Source organism: Heptranchias perlo, chromosome 33 (genome assembly GCF_035084215.1).
Source record: "Heptranchias perlo isolate sHepPer1 chromosome 33, sHepPer1.hap1, whole genome shotgun sequence".
Taxonomy (NCBI): Eukaryota; Metazoa; Chordata; class Chondrichthyes; order Hexanchiformes; family Hexanchidae; genus Heptranchias; species Heptranchias perlo.
This window is the reverse complement of record NC_090357.1, coordinates 6,428,514-6,443,930: the sequence shown is the minus strand read 5'-3', so window position 1 is coordinate 6,443,930 and position 15,417 is coordinate 6,428,514. Positions and strand designations below refer to the sequence as shown.

The 15,417-nt window shown below is 41.5% G+C and overlaps 1 protein-coding gene across 2 annotated transcripts in view; it reads right to left on the bottom strand.

The window, feature by feature from the left end:
- Positions 1 to 5,980, bottom strand: part of abcg4a (ATP-binding cassette, sub-family G (WHITE), member 4a) — a 58,899-nt gene extending 52,919 nt beyond the window's left edge. For both annotated transcript variants that reach the window (XM_067970750.1, XM_067970749.1), the window contains exon 1: positions 5,752 to 5,980. In XM_067970750.1, coding sequence (XP_067826851.1) covers positions 5,752 to 5,980 — 229 coding nt within the window. The remainder of the gene's footprint in view (positions 1 to 5,751) is intronic.
- Between the last annotated feature and the right edge of the window lie 9,437 nt (positions 5,981 to 15,417).

Below are 15,417 nucleotides of genomic sequence, written 5' to 3'. Positions count from 1 at the left end.
TCCTCTACCACCATCTGCTATCCTAGCACAGACTGGAGGTGAAAGCTGGGGCTTTCTTAGTTTGGATGACTCAGTTATGGACCAGGCACTGCATTTAGTATTTGATCCTTCTGCAGAGTGCTCATTTTTATATTTGTTACACAGAGATGAAGATTAAATTTTTTTTTAAAAATGGGTTGGCAATAGACCAATGGGATGATGTCATCACAGAGCATTAACGGTCTTGCATTATCTCTAGGTGCATGCACTACTGCACATCAGGAGGAGATTCCAAGTAAATTTGATTAGATATCACTGCAACGCTGTGTGACAACTGCTTTTAAACTAAAATGGACAGCTCCCACTCAGTCTGCAAGGAGAGCAGTGCTCAATGACAGTCAGAGGACAAGCTGTACCAGCACACCCTGCTTCACATTTCCTCAAGCAGCCTAATACCGAGCTCTGCGGAGAGCTTGTGGATTAATGACCAATCATTTTAAAAAGGGGGGGGGGAGCGGGCTGGGAACGAATTGCTGTGCAATACACAAGAGAATCTGTACTTCATACTGACAGCACCACCACCCTACCTCACCCCCACCCCCATCCCGGTTGGAACCACCGGGTAAATGGGAGATTGAGAGAAAGAAAGAGAAAAGGAGAGAGAAAAAGAGAGAGAAAATGCCCAAATAAATTTAATATACTGTAGTTACACCCTCCTGCCAGTGGCTGTGCTGTAGTGCTCAGTTGGGCGTCTCCTAGTTCCTCAGTCAGTAATGCGAAGAAACTCCTCGACTCCAATAAACTCTACATTTCTGCTTCTGACATTTTCCTATTTAGCTATACATAATAATACGAATTCAAACTATTATACAAAAATAAGGACAGAATATATGACTTTAAAACGTGGACTGAATTACATCTGTACTCCCAATCTAATTATCCTCCATCCTGTTACCCTGCTTCAAATAAAGACCACACATGGTCTTGGCTCCCTGTGTGCAATGCCACAAGACATTGGGTAGTTCCTTATATAAAAGTACCAATTATAAATGGCTCAGTAAAGAATACACTGGTTCACTTACTTCAGTTATGTGGAGAGACTGGAGAAGCTGGGGTTGTTCTCCTTAGAGCAGAGAAGGTTAAGGAGAGATTCAATAGAGGTGTTCAAAATTATGAAGGGTTTTGATAGAGTAGAGAGAGAGAAACTGTTTCCACTGGTGGATGGGTCGGTAACAAGTGGACACAGATTTAAGATAAATGGCAATAGAACCAGAGGGGAGGAGGATTTTTTTTAAAAACGCAGCGAGTTGTTTTGATCTGGAATGCACCAGGATTACGAGGTTAAAAAGGGGAAAGAAAATTTCTCTCTCTCTCTCTTTTGTAGCCTGATGAATTCACACACATTAAGAACAACAGTATAAAATTAGTGAACCATTAACAAAATCCTGAATGTTGGCAAAGCTGCTTCATGAAAAAGGAGTTGGTTAACCTTCTCTGGTTTCTATGCAGACTCACGATATAACAAAATTAACCGAGTCAAAACACATCATTGTGTCCTGTGATGTTAGGAGAAAAACTATTTGACACATGACGCTTTATGCCTCAAATGAAAAAAAAATTTGCCAATCACTTTTTTTTTTGTGAAGAAAATGCCCCTTTAAAATCTGCCCCAAAGTGTAAAGGTTACAATGGGATTAATAATTTTGGGTAGCAGGCCTTATGTGGAAGCAGGACAGTCAGAGACCTGAGAATATTACTCATCACATTAAAGGAAGACAGCTTTGTGTGAACTCTTTACTCATTCTTATAGGAGCCAGCCAACTAGGTAGAAGGTTAGATTTAGAACTTTTCAGAAAAACTTCTGACCCAAGGAATGCCCACATCCCAAAGAACGATTTTTAAAAAGCAGGTAGGAGACTAACAGTACAATACTTAACTTACACGATGCATAAATGGTTCCAAAACCAATGAAACAGAGACACTGAAGGTCGCTTGGTTCTGTGCAATTACATTATCTGTAAATAAACTGAACTACTGATTTTAGCCTGAATGGAACAATCTGACAGCATGACATTTACCGACTTTTGGAGGGACATGAGAATGTGGTGGGCAATGCTCATGGTCTCAGGTGTGTGATCATGTGGTAAAAGGGGTACTTAGCCTTGTGGCATGTTATCCCAGTCGCAACACACACCAGTGCAGGTTTCCATTCATAAAAGACTGCTTCTGCTTATAGAAACTACCGTTTGCGCTGTGAATATAAATTAGAAGCATTGGGAGAGAACCCTGTTGGCCAGGGCATGCAGAAACTACTGAGTTTATTCCAAACTGCTGACACACAGGCAAAAGCAACTTTTGAACTGAAGTAACCTGAGTTCAGTCGCTGGCCTGAGCTGGCTGGAACTGGTTTGAATTAGTTAAGTTTTGTGAAAGACAAAGGAGATGTGATAAGACACAAGTCCTTATTTAGAAAAGGAGTAATGAGGTAATGCTACCTAAGTCCTTGGGACAGAGCCAATGAGGAGAAGACACGGACTAGGCGAGCAAGCCTAAACCAACGGGAGAGAGAGACAGCACAGCTTGAAGAGATAAGATTCAGAATAAGAATGAAGAATCTCGGGCGTGGAGCCAGCGAAGACTCCAGAGACCAACCATCGCGGAAGTGGAAGAACCTACGTCAGGGACGTAGAGACGACGTCGAGAGAGAGAGAACGGAACGCCTGGCCAGCGTCAGCTCTCCTTTTCGGGTATTAACCTTTATATTCTGTGACCACTCAGGGAGTGTCAGAGAAACCTAGTGGGTGTGCGTTTAGATCCTAGTCTGGGTATAAAATTGTATAACCTGGTGCAAACTGCATGGGTATATCTAACCAGACGTATAAGCTATATGTATACGATCTGACGACATGAATAAAGAGAATTGAGAGTTAAGAGAGAATTGACTCTTCTCCTCATTGTACTAAGCCAATAACCATAACCGGTGACCTCCGGTCAACAACCCAAATTGTTCCACCGTGTTCCTCAACTCTCATGTGTTTGTTTTATCTATTTTGTTCCCTTTTCTAAGATATTGTGATTGAGCAGCAGCAAAAACACTCAGAGATGGGCTTAAAATAAATGCCTATTTTATCCCTCCTCAGAAACGGATAGACCTTGACAGAACGACCCATGGATTCTCTCATCCAATTCTCAATTATTTCAGGCTGTGTTAGTGAAAAAGTTGCAGGTCTAAGGTCAGTAATGAGCCATTAGCCCTGTGAAAGCGTCTGAATTTCAAACCACTAGAATTTTCAATACTTTTCCCTTACAACTGCAACATTATTTTACACTGGAGATCAATACAAATTTGTGCCGGTTGTGCAGAATCAAAAAAAGTTCCAATTACAAGTTACAACGGCATGAAACTGCTGAGTTTGGTTACTCGTTTCTACTCTACAGCGAGTATCGGAGACACCAGCTCACTCACTGGCTGTCAGCCCACAGAATACTCCAATGGTAGAATCACTTAATAGCCCCTCAGGAACTTGGAGTGCACACTAAACCAACACAAGCCTGTGTATACTTGCATATTCAAATCAGCAGTCACAAGCTTTCATTGTTTACTCACAGTGGGAAGCTTCTGAACTTTTTCACTCTGTGAGAAAAAAGCTTCATCAGACAATGCCACTGGACTGGAGGTCTATAAAGTCACCATCTCTGTAAAGGTCGAAGGATAACACAAGGCCAATACTCTGTGTGAAAATCTCATTGCAAGAAGACATCAGGTACCAGGTCACAAAATAGTCATGTTGGCATATTTTAGTTTGTCCACCTAGAAAGATCCTAAAGTTTCTGCATTGCAACATCCAATTGTTTCTACAAAGATTCCAATGTTTTGTCTCCACTATTCTTCCTGGAAGTCTATTTCATGTGTTGATTACTTTTTGTTTACAGAAGTATCTCCTGATATCTGTCCTGAATTAACCTTTTACTAACTTCAATCTATGTCCCCCTTATTCCACTCTCGCTATTTAACCAAAAGCAATATTCCAGGTTTATTTTTCATTCCCTTAATTATCTTATATCTGCACTGTCGGAGGTACCGTCTTTCGGATGAGACGTTAAACCGTGGTCCTGTCTGCCCTCTGAGGTGGATGTAAAAGATCCCATGGCACTATTCGAAGAAGAGGAGGGGAGTTCTTCCCGGTGTCCTGGCCAATATTTATCCCTCAACCAACATCACTAAAAACAGATTATCTGGTCATTTATCACATTGCTGTTTGTGGAATCTTGCTGTGCGCAAATTGGCTGCTGCATTTCCTACATTACAACAGTGACTAAACTTCAAAAGTATTTCATTGGCTGAAAAGCGCTTTGGGGCATCCTAAGGTCATAAAGGCACTATATAAGTGCAAATTCTTTATTTCTTTTCTTTATATATACTTTATAAGATCACCTCTTAGAAGCCTCCTTTCTGAGTGTCTCCAGTCTTTCCTCATTACTCAGACTTTGGACACTATGGATCAGCCTTCTGACTCTTTTCTGCACTGCCTCCAGCGCTTGAGTGACTCAGTGACCAGAACTGGATGCAGTACTCCAGTTGTAGTTTAACCAGAGCACTGTACGGTTTAGTTACAACTTCATCCGACTTATATTCTACTGTATCTGTAAGCTCCCTATCTCTGTAACCTCCTCCAGCCCTAACAACCCTCCAAGATCTCTGCACTCCTCCAATTCCGGACTCCTGCCCATCCCCAATTGTCATTGCTCCACCACTGGTGGCCGTGCCTTCAGTCGTCTAGGCCCTAAGCTCTGGAATTCCCTCCCTAAACCTCTCCACCTCTCTCTCCTCCTTTAAGATGCTCCAGAAAACCTCTCTCTTTGACCAAGCTTTTGGTCACCTGTCCTAATGTCTTCTTTTGTGGCTCAGTGTCAATTTTGTTTGATAACGCTCCTGTGATGTGCCTTGGGACGTTTCACTACATTAAAGGCGTGCTATAAATGCAGGTTGTTGTTGTTTTATTTATGTAGTTCAATATTCTATTAGCTTTGTTGGACATGTTGAGCAGTCTACTAAGAATCCTAGGCCTCTCTTGGCTTCACCTGCAGCTATTTCAATACCATTCATGGAGTGAGTGTTGCTTATTTTTCCTTCCTTCATGCAGTACTTTACATTTGTCGGCGTTAAATTTCATCTGCCATTTTCCTGCCCACTTACATATTGTATCCAACTCATTCTGTACTTTCTGAACTGCTTCCTGAGTCCACTGTCCTTCCTGGTTTGGTGTCATCTGCAAATTTGACCAAGTTTCTCAATCCAAGTCATTTATGTAAATTAGAAACAACAATGGTCCCATTACTGACCCCTGGGGACCTCAATACTTCTCCCACTCCCCCCATTCTATCAAAATTCCTTTAATGGGTACTTTTTGTTTTCTACCCTTCATCCAATTTCTTATCCATTCCTGGGATTTATTCTAAATCTCTAACGCTGTGAGTTTACAATAAAAGCCTTTCGTGCAAGCCTTCCCACAGTCCACTGGGGTTAACACTTCCTCAAAAAAGTTACAGAAGTTGGTCTGGCTGGATCTTCTCCTTCTGACTATCAGTCTCAAGATGCTCTGCACTGAAAAACAATCCATTATAGACTGAGGATTAATAATGGATTATGTTGAATTGTACAGTTAAGCAGTATAGCACCTTTGTTCTCTTTGGATGAACCTAATTGAATCGTCAAAGTGTTACCTACTTGTTACAAAGGAATGAAGAAGCAAAACAAAAATCTTCTCCTACCTCTTTTCTTCCAGCAAGATCCCTCCCTCACAGAATAGGAGAGGTCGTTGAACTCTATGTCCACCGCTGGTCGCTTGGGCAGGTGGGAGAATCTCTGTGCCTCTGTGATATGGTTTTCCACCTTCTTGAGGTGTGTGGTGAGGAGAGGTGCATCCTGAGACCCTCCATTGCACACAGCATCTTCTAAAGCGATTGATACACAACCAGGATCAAGCGGCTTTTCAGCCATACCTCCACTCTGTGAGACAAGAGAGTAAATGGTTAAATCAGGATGGATGAATGAAGCTTTGTCCTCTGCCCCAATGCATTCTGAGAATATGCTTCTTCCACAGAAAGAAACAAATAATGGGATAATAGGTGTCAACCTTGGCTCAGTGAGTGGCACTCTCACTTCTGAGTCAGAAGGTTGCGGGTTCAAATCCCCCTCCTTAAGCACATAATCCAGGCTGACACTTCAATGCAGCACTGAGGGAATGCTGCACGGTCAGAGGTGCTGGCTTTCAGATGAGACATAAAACTGAGCCCCCATCTGACCTCTCAGGTGGTTGTAAAAAATCTCATGGCATTACTCTAAAAACAGCAGTGAAGTTCTCCTGATGTCCTGGCCAACATTTATCCCCCAACCAACATCTAAAACAAATTATCTGGTCGTGTATTTCATTGCTGTTTGCGGGAGCTTGCTGTGCAAAAATTGGCCGCTGCATTTTCTACATTACAACAGTAACTACACTTCAAAAGTATTTCTTTGGCTATAAAGCACTTTGGGACATCCTGAGGTTGTGAAAAGCGCTATATAAATGCAAGTTCTTTTTTACTATGGGCAACAAGATAGGAACTGATGCATAGAAAGAGTTTCACGTTTTAAGCTACAAACAGGGTATACATAACAGATCATACACATCTGTTGAAGTTTAAATGTTTGTATGGTTACTATATATCTTGGTATTAAGCCCTGCATGCTACAAGTTGATAAACTGTACATTCACCACACCACAGCACTGTCCTGGTGATGGAACCAATGCTGGTTTGTCCAGCCTCCTAGATGGTTGCAATAGCCATAATATTGTTAATGTCTCCTACCTAATTTCCACTAAAAATGGCTTAATTCTATTGTATTTACAGTCCCCACTGCTTAAGACGCCTACATTTAAAACATGCAATCGCTTAAGTCGGAGAAAAGCGCTCATCATTATCTGTTTGCATTACAGTCAATTTCAAAGTTGCCCCTCACAGCGATTTAAGGGCATTGTGTATTTCAGGCAGAAACAGGTGTTACTGTTGTTTGATGGTGTTCAGTTACTCACCTCTCAGATCTCTATCCCTTCTCCTGTCTCTGAATCCTCATCCACTGGTTCAATCGCCCCTACTCTCCCAGAACATCTGTGGAGTCCTTCCCTCCCAGGACGCTCCTCATCTCCAGATGCCCATTTATCTCACCATGGCCGCACCAATTCTCCCTCTCTTGTCCAAATGTCTGTGCCCCTCTCAAACTCGCGGCGGATGGGATCTCAGCTGCCAGACACCATGAGTTCGTTGCCGGGCCTACGCAGGACACCGGCTGCAAAGTCCTGATGTATGGATCTCAGGTGAGAATACCCACACTCAAATACTCACTCTCTAGGCTGAGGTATCACTCGCTGCTTGGTGGCCGTGGTGTTTCCCTTTAAGCCGTCCTACGCGTCATAGCGGGCAAATCGAGTTAGCACCAATGCGCCCGCTATAAGTGATGGGCACTGTGTACGATATATAAGCCAACCACTATTATTCTGTACGATATGAACTCTACCAGGAGAAGTATTTGGGATTTTCTGGGTCTTCACGGTCCTGAATCTGAGTAGCCATAAAATTGGGGGAGTGGTCGGGCCAGAATGAGTACTGGAAAGTATGATGCAGACGGGATACTGTAGTAATAGCTGAATGACCCCTCTATGGACAAGTGATGTCACCACATGCTGTAATGGACATTCTAATCTTAGCTGATCCGGAGCCAAGAACATGCAATTAACTCCGGGATAACGGATATCTGATCCAATTATAGTTTTGATCCCAGCATACAATTCTAAAGGACCAAACCAACTTGTTTTAGTAGGTCACCTCTGAGTCAGAAGAGTGAGGCTTCAAGTCTCCCTCCACAACTAGGCTGATGCTCCGTTGCAGTACTGGGAGAATGCTGCACTGTTAAAGGTGCACCCTTCAGATCAGGCATTAAACCCAAACCCCATCTACGTGTTTAGGCGTGTGTTTAAGATCCCACTACACCATTTAAAGAAGAGCAGGAAGTTTTTCAGGTGTCCTGGGCAACATTTCTCTCTCAAAAGCAGATTAGTCATTTAGTCTGTGGGATCATGCTATGCACAAAGCATCTGCTGCATTTGCCCAAATAACAACAGTCATTTAACATTTAAATGTTTCAACGTGCATGAAATGTTTGTCAAATATATGATAAGGAGCTGTATAAATGCAAGTCATTTTTTTTAGTAACGTTGTGCAGAATTTCAGTGAATCGTAGAATCATAGAAAGATTACAGCACGGAAGGAGGCCTTTTGGCCCATTGAGTCTGTGCCGGCTCTATGCAGGAGCAATCCAGCTAGTCCCTCTCCCCGCCCTGCTAATTTTTTTCCTCTCAAATACTTATCCAGTTCTCCTTTGAATCCCATGATTGAATCTGCCTCCACCGCCCCCTCGGGCAGTGCATTCCAGGTCCTAACCACTCGCTGTGTAAAAAAAGATTTTCCTCATGTCACCTTTGGTTCTTTGGCCAATCACCTCAAATCTATGTCCTCTAGTTCTTGACCCTTCTGCCAATGGGAACAGTTTCTCTCTATCTACTCTGTCTAGACCCTTCGATGAATCGATTTACTTTCTATTCACTCCCATTGTATATAATCCCAAATGGACCATCTCCACTTCCCATTCATTCCCGTTAGGAGACTTTCTGATTGGGATTGCTCAATTTCCTCCATTTATTGAGCTGAGGATTTAAAACAGCTAGTCCAATGCCAGATTTCACCCAGAAACAGTGGTGCTTTTAAGAATATGGTCAATTATGTGTAAAACATAAGTTTTTATTGAGTGTTTTCTGCTGGTTTTGCCTGTATTGAGTCATTAAATTATTAAGTTGACAGTGGTATAAAGATTTGTCAGTTTGGGTATTTTTGTCTGCAGCTTAAAGAGCTCCTGAACATACCTTCGTAAATGCGTTTTTCCCAGTTCAGCGGAACTATAATTAAAGATAATGAGTGAATAATGTACACAAAGCCTGATGCAGGTGGTGACATTTATCTGATTAAACTGTTGGGGTTGGAGGCTTTTCTGGTAAGTTTGGCTGAAGGAACAGCCAGCTTTCCAAGTACAGCTCAGATATCCTGCCTGCTATCGGGATACGTTTGCAGTCTCGTAGTCTCTAGATCTGCGTATACGTGAAATGGTTGTCAGATGTATTCTAGTTTTTAAAGAATTTGTTGTGGCAGAATATGTGTATTCAATGACATCATCCATGAAGTCATCGCAAACTCACTCCATTAACTATCTTTCAATTCACTTATTCTGTGACGAGGGCAGTTTCGGGGAATAATGCATCTTTGATGCTTTTGCTGCAGACGCTGTTGCAATTTTCCCACTAACATTTTGCCATATAAAACAAATACTAAAATATATCAGTCAATCTCCTGCTGGCGTTGTACATCAATACTAAGTGTAGTCTTCAGGTGAAGTGGCGTTAGAGTGTAGGGGAGAATTGGACCAAGGCACACTAGCCCCCTTTTTAAAGTCTTGCATTCTGTCTTTACAGAGAATGTACAGCACAGAAACAGGCCATTTGGCCTAACTGGTCCATGCTAGTGTTTATTCTTCACATGAGCATCCTCCTACCCCTCTTCATCTAACCCTATCAGCATAACCTTCTATATATTTCTCCCTCATGTGTTTATCGAGCTTCCCCTTAAATGCATCTATGTCATTTGCTTCAGCTACTCCTTGTGGTAGTGAGTTTCACATCCTCACCACTCTCTAGGTGAATAAGTTTCTCCTGAATTCCCTATTGGACTTATTAGTGACTTGATTTTTATATTCCATTATAAATTCTGATATCCACACTTATAATGGATACTGCTTATATAAACTTGTCACACTGTAATTATGCCCTCCGGCCAGTTGCTAGGGCTTAGTGAACAGGACAGCTGCAACTTGGGAAATTCACATGCTCAGACTGCATAATATAAATTCAGCTCGTTCTGCCACTGTTCTGGGCAAAAATATTAACTGCAAAACCAGGCTTTTGGGAGAGGCTGAGGCCTTTAATCAGTAACTTTAATTAAAACATTAAAAGACACAAAAGAAAATTCAATGGCTAAATGTAATCATGTTATTGTGAAACTTATAACATTTGAATATTTTATTTGGACATAAGAAATTTCAGTTACTGAGGAAAAAAATGGCTGATGAAACAATGTTCAGAAAGCATTTTAACAGAATTGTGGGCCAGATTGTGCAGTGATGAGTTTACATAGGCAAAACCCATAATAAATATGGACATAAGAATTTATAATGGGAAACGGGTTGATACAAAGTGTGGCAACAGGAAGGGAAATCACGCAGATGTAGGATTGTAAATGTATAAAAAGATATGATTTGCTTACATTATGAAATAATACTCCTGATACTCTACTGGGGCTACCATTTTGTATGCAAGTGGTCAAAGTCAATTGTAACAACACATTCCCACTCACCAGCAGCATGAAGCTATATTATAGGCTTTCAATCATGTCTATCACTTCAGCCGACCCAGGAATAGGGTGGAGGAAGATATGGGTGGTTGGATTAGGGAATCAATTCCCTAATTACTTCAATTTATTTCTTAAAAGATTAAAAACTGAATCCTCATGAGGAATGAAAATAAATTGAAATTAAAGCACACAGCTAATTAACTAAGAACCCGTCAGCATCTGGCTGCTTCAACAGACAATGCATGAATAGATTTCTCTCCATTAATCATATCTACATTAACTATTAAAAAACATATTAATGGATTCATTAAGAGCTCCTTTGTGTTGCCTTGAATTATGCTTTTTACTCTCATTCGTTATCATGTTCTGTCTCTTCCTCCACAGCCATTTCCCCTCAAACTCTTTTGCTTTACTTTAGTGGTTTTTCAAACTTTTAATTGGCAGCTTAGCTCAGCTTAAGACTCTTATCTCTGAGTCAGAAGGTTGTGAGTTGAAGTTCCACTCAGAACCTGTGCACGTAATCTAGTTCGAGACATCAATGTAATACTCGGGGAGTGTTGCACTGTCGGAGGTGCATCTTTCACATGAGATGCCAAAGCGAGTCCCAGTCTGCCTGTTAGACTGGTCATTTGTTGTTTGTTGGACTTTGCTGCCGTGTTTGCCTGCATAATAACAGTGACTCGAATTCAAAAGTAATTTGTTGTCTCAGAAATGCTTTGGGAAGTTCTGAGAGCACGAAAGGTGCCATTCGAATGCATGTGCTGTCCTGAACTCTTAATTCAAGGATAGTGTCAGCAATCCAAAGGAAAACCGTGCTATCACGGCAGAAAACATTTTAATTACATAATATGCAGAAATAGAAATAATGTGCTCACCAAGTCAACAAATACAGAAACACGCAGAGAAATAAATAAGGGGTAATTCATGCTCAGTGCTTCGCCCACTAGGAGCGCACATCAGGAAATTGGGCACCGAGGCTTTGTAGGATGTTCTGGCTATTCATTTTTACGGTGGGGAAACAATGCAGGATCCACTGACCTCTGCTCCCAAATTCCTGATCCGCGAATTCCCAACGATTGAAGCTCTGTGCCGAAAGCGCGAGTTCAGAATATTTACCCTGTAGAAATCAGCCAGTGTCCTTGTGGCACAAGGCAGAGATTTGATGTTCTCCTGATGTCCCCCTCAATGACCCCATCATCTCCACAATTTGATAGCCTGTGGTTTAGTCCCTCGTTCTTTACTGTCCATTTCTCCCCGCTCTTTTCCCTCATTTCCCAGTCTCGTACATTCTCTGTTCCTCCCTGGTTTACACCTGCAATATCTTTGTCCTCTCAAAAGCTATACGAAATAACTTGTTCTCTGTACAAAGATCCAGCAGTGCAAAGCTGCACAGTAAATTCCATACCTTCCATTAGAAAACCACTGTAAGTCCCAAAATCTAACCGCAGCGTTCACTCTGTCACCCCTCCCCCCACCTCTCCCCCTCCCATCTGCAGAAGATTTAAAGACTAGAAGAGAAACAGAAAGTGGTGGACTCTCAGCAGCAGCACCTGTCTGCACGAGAACAAAAGGACTCATCCCAAACTCAGACAAATTTACAAATACAAATCAAAAACCTTTCAAAGTTGCAGCTGCGTTCAAGGTCACTCAACGTGTAGCTATCTGTCCAGCTCCTGAAATCGGAATGGAGGAGTTGTGATGTGTATAAGATGTCTCCTTGAGAAAAAAATCAATTGAGGCAGTATAATGTGTAGTTCCCACAGTGTTATTCCTAGTAAAAAAAAAAATCAGCTTTCATTTTTCCCTATTCTTTGCACAACCTGGCCTGTGTGGAAGAAGCTCCTTTATGGTACAGATCTGCCTCTGACTTTAAAGACTAATTTTACACCTATTATCTGCCCTTCTCTCTCAAAGCTGGGGTACAGTTCAGCAGGCTCAGATGCCATGGGTCTGTGTGGTTCAGTGCTATATTACAGCGCATTTACCCAGTGAGCCGTCCAGGGATTCTTCAGTTGTGTCTGTCTGCAGGAATACCCAGTGAGCAGAGATGTGAAGTCAGTCAAAGTATGCACTAGTCTAGTGCCAAGAAATAAAATCAGAATTTGGATGCACAATGCGTCCTTAATCACAGCATTATTCGGCAAGGCTGTTGAAATATTCTGAAGGAGCTGGTCAATGGCATAGCCCATTGGCAGACTGCCACACTGTGCCATGGAGTAACACCCACATGCTTCACTCACATGGCAAGCTCCGTAAGAGAGGGAGGAAGTGAAGATGAATTTCCATTCCTATTTCAGGAATTCACATCCATCTCATACGTTGAGCAGCTCAACAGCAGCACACACAAAGTCCTATGAACAGCCAGCATGGCCGCCCGCCCTCTGAGTTCGTAAATAACATATAACATAGGAGAGACGCATAAGGACTAGCGAGCAAAATAAATTATTTTTAGTATTTGCTGATATAACAGCCCCTCTACTTCAAAGTAGTGCACAGTATGTAAAATGTTTTGAGATGTTTGAGAGATGTGATAAACATACAAATGCAAGTCTACTTTCTCAGTGATGGAAAGATGGAAAATAGGCAAAAGAAAAGTCATAATAGCACAAAATAAACGTCACCCTGAAATCACTAGGGTAAATATTCTGCAATTGCTACAAGATCAAAATGTATCGAATGATCTTATCTGCAGCTTTGGTTTGTACTTACTGGAAGATGAGTTTATTAATCGTAGAAAATGAGAAAGAGAAGTAATGAGTAGCATTTCAACATTTCTAACACTATTGTTAAACTTTCAGAAGTTGCAGTGGTATTTGTATCTCCCAAAGACACCAATGCGTTATTTTCTTCATGTTGATTTCACGCCCAATTGACTAAAGGATGCAATTTAAGGCATCACATTGTGAAACTTTTCATAAAGATAGCGGCCCCTTTAGCAGATTACAGTAAAAGTTTAAGCATCTGTTAATAGGTACTGTGATCTATAATGCACTAGTTGAAGGTACAATGTCAACTGGCAAATTATCTTTCAAGGCAATTTTCTGGGTTGGTGAACAGAATACCCTGATTAATGACCCAAAATCGTCCTTACATATCGCACTATAAATTTATGTTTTGGGTTGAACAAAAAAGTGAAGCCCAAGAGAAGTTATTGTAAAACTTTGCCCTTCATCAGACACAGCCTAGAAAAGAGATGTCTCCAAGGGGACCTTAATGTTAGACAGATGTCAGGAAGAAGGCAATCAACAGCTGGAACAGGTCGTCAAGAAGAGTGGTTAACCCCAGGACTCATTTAAAAATAGTTAGATGTTGTAACAAGAAGGCAGTAATGTTGTTACTCTGGAAGGAGGAGACCAAATGGGTTGAAGGGATTTCTCCGTCCAAACCAATCTTGTGAGCATTCATCACCCCCCATCTCCAATCCATCATTTCTTTCCATCATTTTCTGCTGCATCTGATCTTTTGTGATTTATTAGAGTTTTCCCTGCCCCCGCTGACTGTGGGATTGACTTCCTCTGGTGTAAGTTCAGGCAACATTTTGGCACGCAAGAAGTTTATTAAAGTGAGATGTAAAAAGCTTAGTCTCCTGCTCCAACTCATTCTTTCCCATCTAGACTTCATCCTACGTTCTTAAAAGAAGTGGCTGCAGAGATAGTAGATGTATTGGTATTAATTTTCCAAAATTCCCTAGATTCTGGAAGGATCCCATCAGATTGGAAAATAGCGAATCTAACTCCTCTATTCAAGAAAGGAGGGAGACAGAAAGCAGGAAACTACAGACCAGTTAGCTTAACATCTGTCATCGGGAAAATGCTAGAATCTATTATGAAGGAGGTTATAGCAGGGCACTTAGAAAATCTCAATGCAATCAGGCAGAGTCAACACGGCTTTGTAAAAGGGAAATAGTGTTTGACTAATTTATTAGAGTTCTTTGAGGAAGTAACAAGTAACGTGGATAAAGGGGATCCTGTGGATGTGGTGTACTTGGATTTCCAGAAGGCTTTTGACAAGGTGCCACATCAAAGGCTACTACACTAAATAAGAACTCATGGTGTAGGGGGTAACATATTAGCATGGATAAAGGATTGGTTAGCTAACAGGAAACAGAGAGTAGGCATAAATGGGTCATTTTCAGGTTGGCGAGATGTAACGAGTGGAGTGCCACAGGGATCAGTGCTTGGGCCTCAACTATTTACAATCTATATCAATAACTTGGATGAAGGGACCGAATGTATGGTTGCTAAATTTGCTTATGACACAAAGGTAGGTAGGAAAGTAAGTTGTGAAGAGGACATAAGCATCCGCAAAGGGATATAGATAGGTTAAGTGAGTGGGCAAAAATTTGGCAGATGGAGTATAATGTGGGAAAATGTGAACTTGTCCACTTTGGCAGGAGGAATAGAAAAGCAGTATATTATTTAAATGGAGAGAAACTGCAGAACTCTGAGGTAAAGAGGGATCTGGGTGTCCTAGTACATGAATCACAAAAAGTTAGTATGCAGGTACAGCAAGTGATTAGGAAGGCAAATGGAATGTTGTCATTTATTGCAAGGGGAATGGAATATAAAAGTAGAGATGTTTTGCTACAGTTGTACAGGGCATTGGTGAGACCACATCTAGAATACTGTGTGCAGTTTTGGTCTCCTTATTTAAGAAAGGACATAATTGCTTTGGAGGCGGTTCAGAGAAGGTTCACTCGACTGATCCCTGGGATGAGGGGGTTATCTTATGAGGAAAAGTTGTTCAAGTTGGGCCTGTATACACTGGAGTTTAGAAGAATGAGAGGTGATCTTATTGAAACATATAAGATCCTGAGGGGTCTAGAAGGGGTAGATGCTGAGAGGATGTTTCCCCTTGTGGGAGAGACTAGAACTAGAGGCCACAGTTTAAAAATAAGGAGTCTCCCATTTAAGACGGAGATGAGGAGAATTTTTTTCTCTC